Source organism: Oncorhynchus clarkii, chromosome 13, assembly GCF_045791955.1.
Source record: "Oncorhynchus clarkii lewisi isolate Uvic-CL-2024 chromosome 13, UVic_Ocla_1.0, whole genome shotgun sequence".
NCBI lineage: Eukaryota > Metazoa > Chordata > Actinopteri > Salmoniformes > Salmonidae > Oncorhynchus > Oncorhynchus clarkii.
In genome coordinates, this window is record NC_092159.1 from 11,130,800 (window position 1) to 11,148,869 (window position 18,070).

General features: G+C 41.7%; 1 protein-coding gene across 1 annotated transcript; it reads right to left on the reverse strand.

Moving 5' to 3' along the window:
* Positions 1-10,123: 10,123 nt before the first annotated feature.
* LOC139423747 (G-protein coupled receptor 4-like) lies at positions 10,124-13,199 on the reverse strand. The gene is made up of 3 exons (XM_071175369.1): positions 13,032-13,199; positions 11,906-12,123; positions 10,124-10,928 (listed from the first exon to the last, which is right to left on the reverse strand). Exons 1-3 carry the CDS (start codon positions 13,180-13,182, stop codon positions 10,386-10,388), a joined length of 912 nt encoding a protein of 303 aa, XP_071031470.1. The 5' UTR covers positions 13,183-13,199; the 3' UTR covers positions 10,124-10,385.
* Between the last annotated feature and the right edge of the window lie 4,871 nt (positions 13,200-18,070).

Consider the following 18,070-nt stretch of genomic DNA (forward strand, 5'->3'; position numbering starts at 1 on the left):
TGTATTTCTCGGTGGAAAATGGACGAGTGTCATGCTCTTCAATTTCAGTCTGGGGAGGGATTGGTATTTTTTTTATTTAGTCCAGGGGAGAGTCATGTAATGACAGTATTTGTCACCATTTTGGAACTTACGTATTGAATTACCATTCAACTTCGGGGTCTCTCTCTCTCTCTCTCTCTCTCTCTCTCTCTCTCTCTCTCTCTCTCTCTCTCTCTCTCTCTCTCTCTCTCTCTCTCTCTCTCTCTCTCTCTCTCTCTCTCTCTCTCTCTCTCTCTCACTCACTCCAATTTAAGGGTCTTTAATGGCATGGGAAGCATATGATTACATTATATTTCCTGAAGTCGACAATCATCTCCTTTGTTTTGTTGACATTGAGTGAGAAGTGCAAATAGTTAAAGTAGAAAAAGGGAAAATAAAGAAATATAGGTGTTATTTACAATAGTGTTTCTTCTTCACTGGTTGCCCTATTCTTGTGGCAACAGGTCACAAATCTTGCTACTGTGATTGCACACCGTGGTATTTTTTTATTTTTTTTAGATATGGCAGTTTATCAAAATTGGATTTGTTTTCGAATTCGTTGTGGGTCTGTTTAATCTGAGGGAAATATGTGTCTCTAATATGGTCATACATTTGGCAGGATGTTAGGAAGTACAGCTCAGTTTCCACCTCATTTTGTGGGCAGTGTGCACAGCATGTTTTCTCGGGAGCCTGGTCTGCCTACGGCGGCCTTTCTCAATTGCCAGCCTATGCTCACTGAGTCTGTACATAGTCAAAGATTTCCTTAATTTTGGGTCAGTCACAGTGGTCAGGTATTCTGCCACTGTGTACTCTCTGTTTAGGGCCAAATAGCATTCTAGTTTGCATAGTTGTTTTGTAAATTCTTTCCAATATGTCAAGGAAATTTATTTTAGTTTTCTCATAATTTGGTTGGGTATAATTGCGTTTCTGTTCTGGGGCTCTGTGGGGCCTGTTTGTGTTTGTGAACAGAGCCCCAGGACCAGCTTGCTTAGGGGGCTCTTCTCCAGATGAATTTCTCTGCAGGTCTGGGAATCGCTTCCTTTTAGGTTGTTGTAGAATTTAATAGGTCTTTACTGGATTTAGCTAATTAGTGGGTATCGGCCTAATTCTGCTCGGCAGGCATTATTTGGTGTTTTACGTTGTACACAGGATATTTTTGCAAGGGGTTCTAGAACAGATCCTAATTGGTATGTCAAAATGTATGTTCCTTTTGATGGCATAGAAAGCCCTTTTTGCCTTGTCTCTCAGATCGTTCACAGCTTTGTGGAAGTTACCTGTGGCGCTGATGTTTAGGCCGAGGTATGTATAGTTTTTTTGTGTGCTCTAGGGCAATGGTATCTAGATGGAAGTTATAGATGGAAGTTATATTAGTGGTCCTGGCAACTGGACCTTTTTTGGAACACCATTATTTTTGTCTTACTGAGATTTACTTTCAGGGTCCAGGTCTGACAGAATCTGTGCAGAAGATCTAGATGCTGCTGTAGTTCCTCCTTGTTTGGGGTCAGAAGCACCAGATCATCAGCAAACAGTAGACATTTTACTTTAGATTTTAGTAGGGTGAGGCCGGGTGTTGCAGACTGTTCTAGTGCCCTCGCCAATTTGTTGACATATATGTTGAAGAGGGTGGGGATTAAGCTGCATCCCTGTCTCACCCCCTGACCCTGTGGAAATAAATTTGTGTTTTTAGCCAATGTTAACTGCACACTTGTTTTTTGTGTACATTGATTTTATAATGTTGTATGTTTTTCCCCCAACACCAATTTCCATCAATTTGTATAGCAGACCCTGATGCCAAATTGAGTCTAAAGCTTTTTTGAAATCAACAAAGCATGAGAAGACATTGCCTTTGTTTGGTTTGTTTGTTTGTTAATTGGGGTGTGGAGGGTGAATACGTGTTCTGTTGTACGGTAATTTGGTAAAAAGCCAATTTGACATTTGCTCAGTACATTGTTTTCGCTGAGGAAATGTACGGTTGTTTCCCAAGGTTGCTGTTGAAGCATATCCCCCCGGTAGTTATTGGGGTCAAATTTGTCTACAATTTTGTAGATTGGGGTGATTAGTCCTTAGTTCCAAATATTGGGGAAGATGACAGAGCTGAGGATGATGTTTAAGAGTTTCAGTATAGCCAATTGGAATTTGTGGTCTGTATATTTTATCATTTAATTTAGGATACCATCAACCCCACAGTTCTTGGGGTTGATGGAGGGTTGGAGGGTTTGTATTTTCTCCTGTAGTTCATTCAATGTAATTGGAGAATCCAGTGGGTTCTGGTAGTCTTAAATAGTCGATTCTAAGATTTGTATTTGATCATGTATATATTTTTGCTGTTTGTTCTTAGGGATAGCCCCCTTTTTTTCAAATTTTGCCTAAAATGACATACCAAATCGAACTGCCTGTAGCTAAAGCCCTGAAGCAAGGAAATGCATATTCCTGGTATCATTTGAAAGGAAACACTTTGAAGTTTGTGGAAATGTGAATTGAATGTAGGAGAATATAACAAGATCACCGCCTGGTATCACCGCCTGGTATGGCAACTGCTCGGCATCTAACCATAAGGCGATACAGAGGGTAATGCGTATGGCCCAGTATATCACTGGGGCCAAGCTTCATGCCATCCAGGACCTATATAATAGGCAGTGTCAGAGAAAAGCCCATAAAATTGTCAGAGACTCCAGTCACCCAAGTCATAGACTGTTTTCTCTGCTACCACACGGCAAGCGGTACCAGAGCGGTACCAGAGCAGTACCAGAGCGGTACCAGAGATGGTGTTAAGGACCAAAAGGCTCCTTAACAGCTTCTACCCCCAAGCCATAAGACTGTTGAACAATTAATCAAATGCCCACTGGACTATTTACATTGACAACCCTCTCCCTTCCATTTGTTTTGTACTTGCTGTTTATTATCTATGCATAGTCACTTCACCCCTACCTACGTACATGTACAAATGAGGTGCAATAGTGATACTAAATGCAACAGACTATGAAAAGGAAATTCCAAGACAACTTAGTGATGATGAATTTTACAAAAGACTCCCAAAGGACCCTACTAATCAATTCAAGTCTCTGATCCATGATAAATTGTAAAAATTGTTGAATGAAGGGGAAATTACAAAGACAGAATATGAGTATATGAAAGTTGACTGCCCAACCACACTTGCCATATACGCTCTACAGAAAATTCACAAGAGCATGACACTACCTATACCAGGCAGGCCTATTGTGAGCCGTAATGGATCTCTGACAGAGAATATCTCTACCTTTGTAGACCATTTTGTGAAACCCTGGGCGATCTCCCTCCCCTCGTATACTAGGGACTATTGATTTTATAAATTTTTAAAATATGTGAACCATATACCTGAACATTCTATTCTGTGTACTTTTGATGTTACCAGCCTGTATACTAACATTACCCCATCAGGGCGGGCAAGAGGCCCTCAAGTTCTTCCTCAATGAACGTCCCCCTAATGCTCTTCCCAGCACCAATCGTATGGTGGACTTGGGTGAACTGGTACCTCCAACTATTGTCTCTTCAGAAGAGACTTCTTCCTCCAGACCAAAGGGACAACGATGGGGAGCACTATGGCTCCTAATTATACTAACCTGTATCTAGGTATGTATGAAAAACAGCTGGTGCTGAATCCAGACCAAAGGGACAGCGATGGGGAGCACTATGGCTCCTAATTATACTAACCTGTATCTAGGTATGTATGAAAAACAGCTGGTGCTGAATCCAGACCTTAACCCTTTTCTCTCCAATATTCTCCTAATTCTGAGATATTTGGATGACATTTTTGTGATCTATACAGGCACCCAGGAAGAACTTTTGGAATTCCATGCTTACCTAAACTCTATGAATGAACACCTTCACTTCAGCATTAACTATGACCTATCGCAAATCAGTCTTCTTGGTGTGATGGTTATTAAGGACAAAGCCTCCCTCTCTGCAGATCTCTATAGGAAACCTATGGACAGAAATACCCTCCTTAGAGGTGACAGCTTTCATCCACGTCCACTTATTAAAAATCTCACTATCAGTCAATTCAGTCGTATCAGAAGAGTATGCAGCTCTGATGCTGCTTATCTGAAACAGACCACGGACCTCACACAAAGATTTAAGGAAAGGGGGTACAAAGACAATTGGGTAAAACATGCCAATGATCGTTTTGAAGGTCAAACACAGTTGGAAAGCCTGAAACCAAAAGGAAAAGAAAAAGCAGAACATGTCCCATCATGCTTTACCCACTACTCACCAATGGGGAAGGCATTTAAGGACATTATCAGGAAGCACTGGTACATTATTGATACTGACCCACAATTGAAACCCATTTTAAATATCCCCCGGGTATGTTTTTTAAAAGACCCCGAAGCGTGAGAGATATTGTGGTTAAATCTGATTACCCACCAGAGAAAAGGGAAACGTTTTTGGACAAGGTTCCGGGGGGTAATTACAAATGTGGCCGATGTGCTCAATGCAGCTTCACATACAAATGTGGCCGATGTGCTCAATGCAGCTTCACGTACAAATGTGGCCGATGTGCTCAATGCAGCTTCACGTACAAATGTGGCCGATGTGCTCAATGCAGCTTCACGTACAAATGTGGCCGATGTGCTCAATGCAGCTTCACGTACAAATGTGGCCGATGTGCTCAATGCAGCTTCACGTACAAATGTGGCCGATGTGCTCAATGCAGCTTCACATACAAATGTGGCCGATGTGCTCAATGCAGCTTCACGTACAAATGCAAATCATTTACCCGCCAACCGCACAGGACAACGATTTAAGATTAAGGGCCTGATTACTTGCATGTCCAACAATGTTATTTACATGTTGAAATGTCCTTGTGGTCTGTCTTACATAGAGAAAACCCATAGAAGCCTTAAGACACGGATCAGTGAGCACCGCAGCAACACACGGACAGATAAGACAACACATCAGCTTGTACAAAATGAGCAGCAACCAGGACTTCCTATTAGTTCTCTGAGATACATTGGAATAGAAATGGTCAAGATGTCACGCTGGGGAGGGGACACTGAGAGGAAACATCTTCAAAGGGAATCTTTCTGGATTCACAGGCTGAACACACTGTCTCCTCTTGGCCTTAACGAGGAGCTTGACTTGAAAACGTTTTTATAGTTTCAATAATTCTAATTCTTCTTGTGTTTTTTTTTAAATCCTTATTGAATTTTGTATGTGTATGTATATTACTCTAAATATTGATGACATTCTCTGTGCATTGAATGTTAATATTGTGAAACTGTTATACATTTTTTACCTCCTGTTTCAGGAAGTGATGTCACAGAGTGCTGCCCCTATATACAGGACCTTCCACCCCCACCTGGGATATGGATGCCTGATGAAGCCCTAAGGGTGGAAACGTTGTAAATAAATGTCATCTGGGAGCATGAGCAGCAGTGTTTTTACTTTCTGTTTTCCAAATGTTTTATTTCTACAATTTCCAAAAGAACCAAGCAAAAGCACATTTACTTTTTAACACACGTGTTTGGGCCTTCATGTGCATTAGTAGCACAATTTCTAACTTAGTAGCATTCTATTTCACTTTCACTTGTATGTTGACTTCTCCATTGATGTTGTTTTTAAGTTTTGGCTGACTTCTCTTAGTGGATGTACAATCGTCGCAAATTGAATTATGGGGAGTATCAGGCCCCGGAGTGAACATAATTGCACACTCGTAAAGCCGACTAAAAATAAGGGCTGAGGGGCTTACGTTGCAATCTTCCCTTGCTTGGCTGATCATTGTGTTTTTTAAGGGTTTGGACCGCAGCCTTGGTATTCTCTGAACCAGCTTCATGAAGTAGTCACCTGGAATGCATTTCAATTAACAGCTGTGCCTTGTTAAGAGTTCATTTGTGGAATTTCTTACCTTCTTAATGCATTTGTGCTAATCAGTTGTGTTGTGACAAGGTAGGGGTGGTATACAGAAGATAGCCCTATTTGTTAAAAGACCAAGTCCATATTATGGCAATAACTGCTCAAATAAGGAAAGACAAATGACAGTCCATCATTAATTTAAGACATGAAGGTCAGTCAATATGGAAAATGTCAAGATCTTTGAAAGTTTCTTCAAGCGCAGTCGCAAAAACCATCAAGCGTTATGATGAAACTGTCTCTCATGAGGACTGCCACAGAAAAGGAAGACCCAGGGTTACCTCTGCTGCAGAGGATAAGTTCATTAGAGTAACCAGCCTCACAAATTGCATCCCCCCAAAATATTTCACAGAGTTCAAGTAACATCTCAACATCAACTGTTCAGAGGAGATTGCATGAATCAGGCATTCATGGTTGCATTGCTGCAAAGAAACCACTACTAAGGGACACCAATAAGAAGAAGAGACTTGCTTGGGCCAAGAAACATGAGCAATGGACATTAGACCAGTTGAAATCTGAGAATTTTGGTTCCAACCACTGTGTCTCTGTTAGACGCGGAGTACGTGAACGGATTATCTCCACATGTGTGGTTCCCACCATGAAGCATGGAGGAGGTGTGATGGTGTGGGGGTGCTTTGCCAGTGACACTGTCTGTGATTTATTTAGAATTCAAGGCACACTTAACTAGCATGGCTACCATAGCATTCTGCAGCAATACGCCATCCCATCTGGTTTGCGCTTAGTGGGACTATCATTTGTTTCTCAACAGGACAATGACCCAACACACCTCCAGTTTCTGTAAGGGCTATTTGACCAAGAAGCAGAGTGATAGAGTGCTGCATCAGATGACCTGGCCTCCACAATCACCTGACCTCAACCCAATTGAGATGGTTTGGGATGAGTTGGACTGCAGAGGGAAGGAAAAGCAGCCAACAAGTGCTCAACAATACTGTTGGAAAGTTATTCCAGGTGAAGCTGGTGGAGAGAATTCCAAGAGTGTGCAAAGCTGTCATCAAGGCAAATGGTGGCTACATTGAAGAATCTATAAAGAAAAACCCCTGAATGAGTAGGTGTGTCCAAACTTTTGACTGGTACAGTTCATAAAATGTACTTAAGGTGTTTTCAAAGTATTTGTTTTGCTCTATCTAATATACTAAGAATATACTGAAGTACAAAAAATGTGTCCCAATTTAGATCATTTTAAATTAATTCTAATGTACTTAATGCTAATAAAATACACATACATTTATTTTAAATTGCTCCAATTTAGATCATGTTAAATATACTTATATTTGTCACAGACATACTTGAATATAATAAAATATATTAATGTAAGTATATTTAAATATATTTGTTCCGCTTGGGACATCTATGAATATGAACAAGGAAATGAACAATGCACACCAGGAAAAACCTTCAGAAACGACTCATTGTGAATTGTAATATAGCAATTGTCTATAGATTGAAAAGCAAAGGATAGGAGAAAGATGATTACTGAAAAGTTATGATTGAGACCGTACCTACCACAGACCAGAGAAAGACCACCAACACACTTCCTGCTGTTCTCAAGGCCATTGTTGCATCTCCCAACCTACAGTCTTAGCAACATGAAGGTAGTCAACTGTAGCTGGTGAATTACTACACCTTATACATCAAACAAAGTAAGATCTGTCTATAGCACTGTATACACATAATTATTCATTTATTGCTTCAAATCCATTTAATTTTTACAATCTTGACTGTAGCATTGAGTCCAATTATTAACAGAATATACACAGAGTGTAGAAAACATTAGTAACACCTTCCTAATAATGAGTTGCACCCCTTTTTGCCCTCAGAACATCCTCAGTTCATTGGGGCATGGACTCTACAAGGTGTCGAAAGTGTTCCACAGGGATGCTGGTCCATGTTGACTCCAATGCTTCCCACAGTTGTGTCAAGTTGGCTGGATGTCCTTTGAGTGGTGGACCATTCTTGATACACACAAGAAGCTGTTGAGAGTGAAAAACCCAGCGGCATTGGAGTTCTTGACACAAACCGGTGAGCCTGGCACCTACTACCACACCCCCTCTGAATGGCACACACACACAATCCATGTCTCAATTCTTTCAAGACTTAAAAATCCTTCTTTAACCCGTCTCCTCCCCTTCATCTACACTTATTGAAGTGGATTTCACAAGTGACACCTGGATTCACCTGGTCAGTCTATGTCATGGAAACAGCAGGTGCTCCTATTGTTTTGTACACTCAGTGTATTGTTTATCACTAAAAACATACTATCAAACACTATATTATGAGATATCATCAAGTGTACTTACCGAGCGAAGTGGAGAGGCTTTGTAAGACAACTTACTGGCAGTATGGAAACAGGAAGTAAGTATGTGGTATACATATTAAATGTAGTCAGGGCTTATGTCGTTTCCTTCCTCTCTGAGACACGGTACTAGAAGGTTCCAGGCCGAATACATTGCAGACGTTGCATTGTAACTAATGGTTACGCAACACGTTATGGAGTTTGCAGATGGGCGTCAGATTGCTCTATCACATATCTTTTTATAATAGTAATTTGACTATTTAAAATACATAAAGAATCCACACCAGGCAACCAATCCATGTACCAAAATTGCCCAAGATTATACAAACAAAAAGTTCAAAGACTTGTTTCCATTGTGATCCCCTATTCTAAGAGTGTAGCCAAAATTGCTTAATTGACTAAGGAACCACACCTGGGTGGGGTGCACCTGCTTTCAATATACTTTGTATCCCTTATTTACTGAAGTGTTTCCTTTATTTTGGCAGTTACATGTACACTGTGAAGCATTAGACAGGCCAGATCCGGTCCAAATGGGAGATCTACACTGGCAATGTGCAGCATTAGACAGGCCAGATCCGGTCCAAATGGGAGATCTACACTGGCAATGTGAAGCATTAGACAGGCCAGATCCGGTCCAAATGGGAGATCTACACTGGCAATGTGCAGCATTAGACAGGCCAGATCCGGTCCAAATGGGAGATCTACACTGGCAATGTGCAGCATTAGACAGGCCAGATCCGGCCCAAATGGGAGATCTACACTGGCAATGTGCAGCATTAGACAGGCCAGATCCGGTCCAAATGGGAGATCTACACTGGCAATGTGCAGCATTAGACAGGCCAGATCCGGTCCAAATGGGAGATCTACACTGGCAATGTGAAGCATTAGACAGGCCAGATCCGGTCCAAATGGGAGATCTACACTGGCAATGTGAAGCATTAGACAGGCCAGATCCGGTCCAAATGGGAGATCTACACTGGCAATGTGAAGCATTAGACAGGCCAGATCCGGTCCAAATGGGAGATCTACACTGGCAATGTGCAGCATTAGACAGGCCAGATCCGGTCCAAATGGGAGATCTACACTGGCAATGTGAAGCATTAGACAGGCCAGATCCGGTCCAAATGGGAGATCTACACTGGCAATGTGAAGCATTAGACAGGCCAGATCCGGTCCAAATGGGAGATCTACACTGGGAGACATTGCTTATGGGTCAACTATGGTGAATTTTTTAAATGTTTTTTTATTTAACCTTTATTTAACTAGGCAAGTAAGTTCTTATTTACAAAGACGGCCGACACCGGCCAAACCCGGACGACGCTGGGCCAATTGTGCGCCACCCTATGGGACTCCCAATTATGGCCGTTTGTGATACAGCCTGCATTCGAACCAGGCTGTCTGTAGTGACGCCTCAAGCACTGAGATGCGGTGGCGCTGCGACACTCGGGAGCCCAAAATGAAGTATAAATAAATAAACAAACACATTTTCAGAAATCACAAATGATTATTAATTATTAATGATAATAATAATACATATTAATAGTATTTATTGGCAATACAGCAGTATACATGTCCATACACAATACATTTACCCTGTGATATATCTAAATGTGTGTATTGCGGCCTACCTAATTTAAGACATGCCAGGAGTGTGCAGGCTGAATATAATGTGTACTGCAGGGCTGGACCTAAAGCCTGCACAGCAGTGGCTCTCCAGGACAGGAGTTGGTAGTTGGTAGATGGTCACCCCACTGGAGGCTGGTGGGCAGAGATACAGGAGGACAGGCTCATTGTAATGGTTGGAATAGAATAAATGGAACAGAATCACGCACATGAAACACATGGTCCATTCCATTTATTCCATTCCAGCCATTACAATGAACCCATCCTCGTATAGCTCCACCCACCAGCCTCTTCTTCTCTCCCTCATCACATGGTTCCCAGTAGATGGCCAAGCTGCAAAGTCAGAATTGGCTTTATCGTAAAAATGTCTGCCAACAGAAATGTTATTTTTGGTCTTAATTTAAGGTTAGGGTTAGGCATACGGTTAGCAGTGTGGTTAAGGTTCGGTTAAAGTTAAGGTTTAAAATCAGAGTTTAAGAAGAGGAATCGTAGAAATGATTGGGCCTTCTGACTTTGTAACTTGGCAGGATAGTGATGAGCCCCATCACACTTTAACCTCGTAGGGTTTCTTGGCCGAGCTCTCCCCCGCACAGCACCAGCCAGGTACACACGCAGGCCTGTCCATCTTGGTAATATACAGAAGTGGCTCCATACTACAACTCAGATCCATGATGGCGAACACACTGGTAGACACCTGACAGCGGAACTGGACGAACGTGTAGTAGGAGAAGAACGGAACAAGAGCCACAGGAGGAAGGTAGTTGACAAAGATTATACCCAAGATGACCAGCACCATTTTGAAGGCCTTCTTCTTCACGGGGTGCATCACCTCCTTCCCGGCTACGGAGCGGCGTAGGACCCATATGATGGAGAGGTTACAGTAGATCATGAGGGCGAAGGCGAAGAGGATGAGGCCGCTGAACACCTCGTTGACAGACATGACTCCCAGGATGCTCTTTGTGAGGCTGTAGGCCAGGATGAGGGCCCAGGTTACCACAGAGACACCAACGCGGATCTTGTTGTCACGGATACCGGTGAACAGCACCGGATGGACCACGGCCACGTAGCGGTCCAGACAGATACACACCTGGGAGGAGAAAGATGGAATATAACTCAGATTATAATGTAACCCAGATTAATATATAACCCAGATTATAACATAATTATGATTATAACATGATCCAGATTATAACATAACCCAGATTAATATATAACCCAGATTATAACATAATTATGATTATAACATAACCCAGATTATAACATAACCCAGATTATAATATAACCCAGACTACAAAATAATGAACATCATAAAATAACCCAGATTATAACATAACCCAGATTCAAATATGACCCAAATTATAACCGTAATTTAGCAGATGCTCTTATCCAGAGAGACTTGCAGGATAATTTAGGGTTAAGTGCCTTGCTCAAGGACACTGACAGATTTTTCACCTAGTCTGCTCAGGGATTCAAACCAGCGATCTTTTGGTTACTGGTCCAATGCTCTTAACTGCTAGGCTACCTGACGCAGATTATTATACCATAACCACCCAGGTCTAGACAAATACACATCTGGGAGGAGAGAGATGGAGAGGGATTAGGTCTAACCCACATTATAATATAACCCAGAATATAATATGAACATAACCCAGACTATAACATAATAACCCAGGTCTATAAAACATAACCCAGATTATAACGTGACCCAAGAAAAAATATAGAATGTTCCATACAATGTATTTTAAAGACCCTAATGTCACAAGTTACCTCATCAACATCTACAGTTGTAAGGTCATTTAATTCACAAACCAATCTTTCCAGATCTACACAGTCATGTTTAGATTTTAGATGTTCTACCCACCAAGAATAGTGGTGCGGTGATATATAACATAACACAGATTATAACACAACCCAGATTATAATATAACCCAAGTCTATATAACATAACCCATATTATAATATAACCCAGGACTAGATAACATAATCCAGATTATAACATAACCTAGATTATAATATAACCCAGGTCTATATAACATAACTACCTAGGCCTTATTATCTACCCACCAGGAAGAGGGGTCCTGTGTCTTTGACCCCGTAGGCAAAGCGTTGGAAGTACCAGATGCCTTGGTGGTCCAGGACCAGCCTGTTGACCATGTCTATGGGCCCCATGAGGCAGAAGTAGGTGTCCATTAAAGCCAGATTAAAGATGAAGATGTCAGACGTGGACGAGTCACTTTTCCTGCTGGAGATCTGCCACAGGACCAGTATATTGCAGGGTGTGCCTGTTGCATCAATAAGGACTGTGTTAGGATGCGTCCCAAATGACACCCTATTCCCTATGTCGTGCACTACTTTTGACCAGACCCCATAGACAGTAGGGACACCACTGTGTTAGTGACAGGAATATCTTTACCAAGGCTGAGTCCAAAATGGCACCCATTCCCTATATAGTGTCCTACTTTCCCTATTCCCTGTATAGTGCACTACTTGATCAGAGCCCTCTATACAGAGCACTACTTCATAGGGTTCTGGTGAAAAGATACATCATGTTACTACACCTACTATCACAGCATTATGGGTACTGTAGTATATCACGCTACTTCACTTACTACCACATCATTATGGGTACTGAAGTACATCATGCTACTCCACCTATTACCACAGCATTATGGGTACTGTAGTACATCATGCTACTGCACTTACTACCACAGCATTATGGGTACTGTAGTACATCATGCTACTGCACTTACTACCACAGCATTATGGGTACTGTAGTACATCATGCTGCCACATAGTTTCTCAACCAAAAGGCAGAAGATTGAAAGACTTCCGGGAAGCAGACCAAGCAGATCAGGCCAGGGTTTGGGGTATGAGAAGTCAATGAGAGAAGGGAAACTTTCTTTCTTAGTTGTTCATTTTTGCTAAATCTAAAGGCACAACCTAGATTCCAGCCAATGTCTTAAGTAGTTGAACATGTTATTACTCCAACTACGTGAAAGTGTCAAACTGTAACATTTTCATTTTCATCATAAACAACATTCTACTACACCTACTCCCAGAGCATTATGGGTCATGTAATACATCGTCCTACTACAACTACAACCAGAGCATTATGTTTAATGTAGTATATCATTCTACTACACCTACTACCACAGCATTGTGGGTAATGTAGTATATCATGCTACTACACCTATGGCCAGGTTGAAGACTTTGACTCCAAAGTAGAAGATGAATCCGTAAGGGGCCACGGAGCAGACGTGGAATTGGTACCAAGGAGGCGGGGTCCAAGGTTCCGGACTAAGGGTCGACGTTGAGTTCAGGGAGAGGTCATTGGAGGTCATCCCCGTGGAGTTAGCAATCATCGCCATGGAAGGTGGGGTCAAAGTGGAGAAGAGATTTGGATCTAAACAGGGGGAAAAGGGAACAACTGACATGAGTTACAAATGTATAATTGCATATAATATATACTGTATAACTGTATATAATTGTAGTGTATATCATTTTATCTGTATTGTGTATGACAGAGTTGAGGACCAACAGACTTTGACCTGCTGCCTGCTGTCATCAAGCTATTATATTCCACTACATTAACTTTTGCATGTTGTCATAAAAAGTATTTTATATGATTTACGGATCTGTTCAGTTTATTGTATGAATGGATTTTCATACCAAAATAAATTGCCACAAAAATCACTCCATATTGTTGGCTGACGTCAAAAAATCACTTATATAATTTCATTGCGCTTGCTGCACCTATTAAAATTGATGCTTAAAAAATCTGTTATCATAATGCATTACTCGTTCAAATCGAATAGATAGCCACTTACATTTCTTCTGAGAAATATTACGACTTATAAAACAAATTGCTATCAAATACAGTAAAAAGTCAAAGTCTCACCTACCTCAACAGAGATGATACGTCCCTCTACTGGTCCTCCTCCACTCTCCTTCAGTCTGTCCCTCAGTAGAACAAACTATTTCACTGGTCCTCCTCCACTCTCCTTCAGTCTGTCCCTCAATAGAACAAACTATTTCACTGGTCCTCCTCCACTCTCCTTCAGTCTGTCCCTCAATAGAACAAACTATTTCACTGGTCCTCCTCCACTCTCCTTCAGTCTGTCCCTCAGTAGAACAAGCTATTTCACTGGTCCTCCTCCACTCTCCTTCAGTCTGTCCCTCAATAGAACAAACTATTTCACTGGTCCTCCTCCACTCTCCTTCAGTCTGTCCCTCAGTAGAACAAGCTATTTCACTGGTCCTCCTCCACTCTCCTTCAGTCTGTCCCTCAATAGAACAAACTATTTCACTGGTCCTCCTCCACTCTCCTTCAGTCTCAGTCCCTCAGTAGAACAAGCTATTTCACTGGTCCTCCTCCACTCTCCTTCAGTCTGTCCCTCAGTAGAACAAACTATTTCAGTGAGTGTGTGTTTTCCGTTTCCAATCTACATGTCTAGTTAACCCTGGACTCAATGACTGTTGATTACAAACTATCGAGTCGAGCACGCCAACTGACTCCAAGTAGCAAAGCCACAGCTCTTCACTATCCTCCGTAGCAGAGCTCTCTATCTCTCTGTTGGCCCCCAGAAGCCAAGCTGTATGCCAAACCGGACCCTTACTCCATATGGCACCGTCTCACAGGGGCCAATGCTTTATAAAGATAGTCTCCTGGGAGAGAGAGAGGTAGGGAGGGAGAGAGAGACAGTAGGAGGATGACACTTATGGATACGACCAATCTGGGGAACCTCGACAACCTCAACATTATGGCCTCTCTTTGGCGCAGCCGCAACGAAAGGTCGTGATTGGTTGATGGCACTGAACAGGATGGGCGGTGCCTATGAAAGGGGTATTGTGATTATGTTTCGGGAAATGACTCAAAGGTAGGGGTGGGGTGTAGAGTTGGATAGATGTGATGAACAACATGGTGTCCATACACTAAGCCTGTGTCCGAAATGGCACCCTATTCCCTACATAGGGCCATATGGCTCTGGTCAAAACTAGTGGACGATATAGTGAGTAGGGACGCGTCTTGGCTGTCTTACAATGTAATATTCTCTCTCTGATGCAACTTAGAGGGCCAAGTAGACTAGGCCCTCCACACTGTCAACAGGTGATGCAAGTCAACAGTAGCACCAGAGACATGAGAAATACAACGCAAGATCTTGCAGACAAGGCTCAGGTTGTCTTGTAGGGTAGACACAGGTTAGCAGAAGAATGATGCCTTTAGGGCATTTAGTTCTCAACAAGTCAACACACACAAAACCACACACACAAAACCACACACACACACACACACACACACACACACACACACACACACACACACACACACACACACACACACACACACACACACACACACACACACACACACACACACACACACACACACACACACACACACACACACACACACACACACACACACACACACACACACACACACACACACCTCACCTCACCTCACCTCAAATTGACCTGCAGTAGCTAAAGCTTAATAATAGCCACACCATAGCAAACCTTCACAAACGTTTCTAAACTTTATTAGGTTAATATCAAAATTAAGTCAACCCATTGTTTATAGAGAAAATACAGGGAGATGAGCAAATGTAAACCAGGGGCAAAACGTACTACCCTCCCTTGTGCCCAGTAAAATATATTTGTAAAAATCTATATTTTTTAAAAGGTTTGACGACACTCCCCGAGTGCATTTTGATCTGTCCCTTACAGTGGCATATTACAGGCAGCTACAGTTCACATGATGCTTACTCACCGTTCTACACTCTGGAAAAGGGCCTGTCGTGTACTGTGAAGTGTGTGGCCTGAATGGGTTATTGGGTATTGATCCATTGACTTTTTACAGTCACTAGACTATGGCTACATATTGATTCTCAGTTATTCTTAATATATATATATATATATACATTGCCTTCGGAAGGTATTCAGACCCCTTGACTTTTTCCACATTTTGTTACATTACAGCCTTATTCTAAAATGGATTACAAAATAAATAATCCTCAGCAGTCTACACACAATACCCCATAATGACAAATCTTTGCAAATGTATTAAAAAAACAAAACAGAAATACCTTATTTACAGAAGTATTCAGACCCTTTGCTGTGAGACTCGAAATTGAGTTCAGGTGCATCCTCATTCTACTGATCATCCTTGAGATGTTTCCACAACTTGATTGGAGTCCACCTGTGGTAAAATCAATTGATTGGACATGATTTGGAAAGGCACACACCTATCTATATAAGGTCCCACAATTGACAGTGCATGTCAGAGCAAAAACCTAGCCATGAGGTCAAAGAAATTGTCCGTAGAGCTCAGAGACAGGATTGTGTCGAGGCACAGACCAAAACATTTCTGCAGCACTGAAGATCACCTCCTAAAGCTGGCCGCCCGGCCAAACGGAACAATCGTAGGGGCAGGTAACCTAGTGGTTAGAGAGTTGGGCCAGTAACCGAAAGGTTGCTGGATCGAATCCCCAAGGTAAAAATCTGACATTCTGCCCCTGAACAAGGCAGTTAACCCACTGTTCCCCGGTAGGCTGTAATTTTAAATAAGAATTTGTTCTTAACTGACTTGCCTAGTTAAATAAAGGTTACATTTTTTTGAGAGAATGCCAAGAGAGTGCAAAGGGTGGCTACTTTGTAGAATCTCAGATATAAAATATATTTAGATTTGTTTAACACTTTTTTGGTTACTACATGATTCCATATGTGTTATTTCATAGTTTTAATGTCTTCACTATTATTCTACCATGTAAAATCACTTCACTATTATTTTTACAATATAGGTGTGTCCACAATTTGGACAGTTGAAGTCATAAGTTTACATACACCTTTGCAAAATACATTTAAACTAAGTTTTTCACAATTCCTGACATTTAATCCTTGTAGAAATTCCCTGTTTTAGGTCAGTTAGGATCACCACTTCATTTTAAGAATGTGAAATGTCAGAAAAATAGTAGAGATAATGATTTATTTCAGCTTTTATTTATTTCATCACATTCCCAGTGGGTCAGAAGTTTACATACAGTAAATTAGTATTTGGTAGCATTGCCTTTAAATTGTTTATCTTGGGTCAAACGTTTTGGGTAGCCTTCCACTAGCTTCCCACAATAAGTTGAGTGAATTTTGGCCCATTCCTCCTGACAGAGCTGGTGTAACTGAGTCAAGTTTGTAGGCCTCCTTGCTCACAAAAGCTTTTTCAGTTCTGCCCACACATTTTCTATAGGATTGAGGTCAGGGCTTTGTGATGGCCGATGCAATACCTTGAGTCTGTTGTCCTTAAGCCATTTTGCCACAACTTTGGAAGTATGCTTGGGGTCATTGTCCATTTGGAAGACCCATTTGCGACCAAGCTTTAACTTCCTGACTGATGCCTTGAGATGTTGCATCAATATATCAAAATAATTTTCCATCCTCATGATGCCATCTATTTTGTGAAGTGCACCAGTCCCTCCTGCAGAAAAGCAGACCCACAACATGATGCTGCCACCCACGTGCTTCACGGTTGGGATGGTGTTCTTCGGCTTGCAAGCCTCCCATTTTTTCCTCCAAACATAACGATGGTCATTATGGCCAAACAGTTCTATTTTTGTTTCATCAGACAAGAGGACATTTCTCCAAAAAGTACGATCTTTGTCCCCATGTGCAGTTGCAAACCATAGTCTGGCTTTTTATGGCAGTTTTAGAGCAGTGGCTTCCTCCTTGCTGAGCGCCCTTTCAGGTTATGTCGATATAGGACTCGTTTTACTGTGGATATAGATACTTTGGTACCCGTTTCCTCCAGCATCTTCACAAGGTCCTTTGCTGTTGTTCTGGGATTGATTTGCACCTTTCGCACCAAAGTACGTTCATCTCTAGGAGACAGAACGTGTCTCCTTCCTGAGCAGTATGATGGCTGCGTGGTCCCATGGTGTTTATACTTGCGTACTATTGTTTGTACAGATGAACGTGGTACCTTCAGACGTTTGGAAATTGCTCCCAAGGATGAACCAGAATTGTGGAGGTCTACAATTTTTTATCTGAGGTCTTGGCTGATTTATTTTGATTTTCCCATGATGTCAAGCAAAGAGGCACTGAGTTTGAAGATAGGCCTTGAAATACATCCACAGGTACACCACCAATTGACACATAAAATGCCAATTAGCCTATCAGAAGCTTCTAAAGCCATGACATAATTTTCTGGAATTTTCCAAGCTGTTTAAAGGCACAGTCAAC